Source organism: Aplysia californica, unplaced genomic scaffold, assembly GCF_000002075.1.
Source record: "Aplysia californica isolate F4 #8 unplaced genomic scaffold, AplCal3.0 scaffold00172, whole genome shotgun sequence".
Taxonomy (NCBI): domain Eukaryota; kingdom Metazoa; phylum Mollusca; class Gastropoda; order Aplysiida; family Aplysiidae; genus Aplysia; species Aplysia californica.
In genome coordinates, this window is record NW_004797442.1 from 745554 (window position 1) to 748688 (window position 3135).

Genomic DNA, 3135 nt, shown 5'->3' on the forward strand with positions numbered 1-3135 from the left:
GATAGATAGATAGATAGATAGATAGATAGATAGATAGATAGATAGATAGATAGATTGATAGAGAGATAGATAGATAGATGGACGTTGAGTCGTGAACACCATTACCAAGTATTTGATAAGAAGTCTTGTTTTATTTTGACTGGTACATTTAAAAGCTAAACCGAGAAGTGAACTCTCTATTCATTGGAATATTTGGCTGAGTAACCTTTCTGCCCCAAGGCAAGTTGTTTTTAGTCCTTGATAGTCTGATTTAATTGTAGAAGTTATTGTATTTATTAAATAAAGCAATATCATTGCACCTTTAGCAACTGGCCAATCCAAATTTCCACAAGAACACCAAACAGTTTGGATGTCACGTTTTGGCTGCTAGTTGTAAGGGGTAAATTCCTGAGGTGAAAAAATACACGGCAGAACTCTTTAAAAAAACAAACAACAAAAACATTCTTATAAAAATTCTTATCCACATTGACTAGAAATGGCTAGCTTTTAGAGCGACGCTTCCAGCATTTGATCTTAATATGGACTGTTTTATAACATGCCAGTATAAAACAATTTTTCTGAATGATATGAATGATTTTATATGCTCGTTTCCCTTTCTTTTACACTTCCAGGCAATGATTTCTTTACTTTAATCTTCTTGTGTATGTTTTCTCCTCAGAATGGGCTACTATGATTCTGAGATCTTCCGCGCATGTCGGCTGGTAGTAGATTCAGGCATCCATGCTTTCAAGTAAGACTTTCTTTAACTTTTGATAAGGGAAAGTTATGAGATGATACTACATTTTCTTGTAAAAAACAACTTTTTCGGCATACTACAAAGGCTGACTGAAACGTTTTGCCTCCTTTCTGAAATTATCACATCAGGAACAGAAACTTTACACAAATTAAAAGCTTAGGATGTAATTTTGAGTTTTGTCAGAACTTAAATTTTTATGCCTGCATTGTACGGATTGTCTCTTGTTTTCTGTGACGCTTTTGACTAGATTATTGAGGCTTGTTGCTCATTGGCACAACTATGTTGTCAGAGGTGGTGATTATGTGTGAAAATAAAGGTAGATATTGCTTACAATCTTAGCTTTCATTTGAAATGAAGTTTGAGTTCGTGGCATAATTTATTTGAGCATTTTGAGCTAGGAGGCAAGACTTGTCTGCCAGCTCACATATTACGTCATCGGATTTGGAAGTGTATTGATAATCGTTTATCTGAAGGGATACCGCGTTGAATGTGACGGAATCGACAAAACCAACTCGGATCATATTGATTCAGGTGGACAATTTTCAAAGCTTATTAACTGTCAGGAAAAGACATTGTGAAGTTGGAAGCGAATGTTTAAATTAAGATTGAACTTTATTTTCTATAAATATGTTAAAGAAAGTTAGCAATACCTTACTGAACACCCTCTGCCTCTTACTTTGAATGCACTACAAAAGTAAGGGAAACGAAAATGAAACTGGAGTTGAAAGAGTTGAACATCTTGGGTGGTCAAATGAATACGGAATGTAACACTAATTTATTGTGCCCTAGTGCCATCTGAGATGATTCTTGCGCGAGGCCTATACATAATACGGATGCACTTAAGAACAATTGATGATACACCAAAAAGGGCCGCTAATCGTCGATGCTAATCGACCCCATGGTTGGGGTCAGCTATGTTCTCTACCAGTATTTTGGTGTGGTTTGCTGGGGTCATGGAATAAATGACTTAAGTGACTATGATTGAATAAAGGCGTCAAGGACATATTTTCGAGGCCAATAGATCACTTTGAATCTTTATTTATAGATTTATTTGTTTATTTTTGTGAGGTTTCTAGTACAACTGAGCTTTGTGATCTCAGAATGTATAAAAAAATTCCACCCTTACTTCCGAAGCCAGAAGCAAATGAAGACATGTTTTATTTGGGATAATACTCTATCGGGAATTCATTTTTATAGAGCAAAAGCTTACACTTTGTGAATGGCTGAGTTTTCCACTAAAGTTTAATATTTAAAAAATATAATCAGCTACAAATATTACTTTCAAGAAAATGGTAAGGTAAAAAAATACTCAGCTCTTGTTGCATTTTCTGGTGGAAAAAGATGATGAAATGAAATAGATTTAGCGCCCCTATCAACGCTATTAGGTTATTTAAGAGTCAAGACCTCCGAGTTTAATGTCCATCTCCGAAAGGACCGAGTCAAGTGGGAAATTGGTGTAAAGTGCCTTTTCCCAAGGACACAACGTCGGACCGAGCTGAGGCTCGAACCCTCGAACACTTGCATATTCTTATATTACAACAGGTCCTGAGAAATAGAGTATAATGTGTTTGTATGGCTTTCATTTCAGTTGGACAAAAGAAAGAGCTGTGCAATTCTTCAGGGATCACACCTCAGAGTCAAAAGAAGGTCAGCTTCTCTCATGTTTATGAAATTTATATCAAATTAAAACAAATTAGTAAGCAAAAGTCTCTTGAGAGAATGACGACAGGGATGAATGAACATCCCATTTTTACGCTTTCATTTTTGCAGGTGCTGTTATTGTGGTTGTTGTTGCTGTCTCTGTTGTTGTTGTTGTTGTTGTTGTTGTTGTTGTTGTTGTTGCTGTTGTTTTTATCTACATATCAGTTCGCGTTGAAATTGTTTTGTTTGCGAATACTGTGCTAAGTGATCTGGGAGATATTTATTTTTTCCTTTCCCATTTTTTCCTTATCTGATTTTAACTGATTGACTAGTTGATTGTTTGATTGATTGATTGACTGATTGATTGATTGGTGGATTGATGGATTGATGGATAGATGGACTGATGGTTTGATGTATTGATTAATTGATAGATTGGTTAATTTGTTCATTGGTTGATTCGTTGATTTATGGATTGATTATATAGCTTGATATTTTTCATTCGTCCAGTCCTCTTTCTATCAACATGCTAAAGATTTTTTCCCACTTCTATTGTTTGGTTTGTTTATTTTTGGTTTTATTGATTCACTCGTGTTTGCATCTGATCCAGGTCTGGAGGTGGAAATTGACCGTTACATCACGTGGCCTGGCCAGGCAGTGGCCTATAAAGTGGGAGAACTCAAGATTAAAGAACTTAGGGAACGGGCGCAGCAACAGCTTGGTAAGTGTTTTGTTGGGCGTTTCTTTAGTGTGTGTGTGTG

General features: G+C 36.0%; 1 protein-coding gene across 1 annotated transcript in view; it reads left to right on the forward strand.

Moving 5' to 3' along the window:
* The window catches only part of LOC101860325, a gene marked incomplete at its 5' end in the record, with an annotated part of 17225 nt that overhangs the window by 10848 nt on the left and 3242 nt on the right, over window positions 1–3135 (forward strand). Inside the window, 3 exon segments of the mRNA XM_013082401.2 lie at window positions 659–730; window positions 2325–2383; window positions 2985–3095. Of these exon segments, the coding sequence (XP_012937855.1) occupies window positions 659–730; window positions 2325–2383; window positions 2985–3095 (242 nt within the window).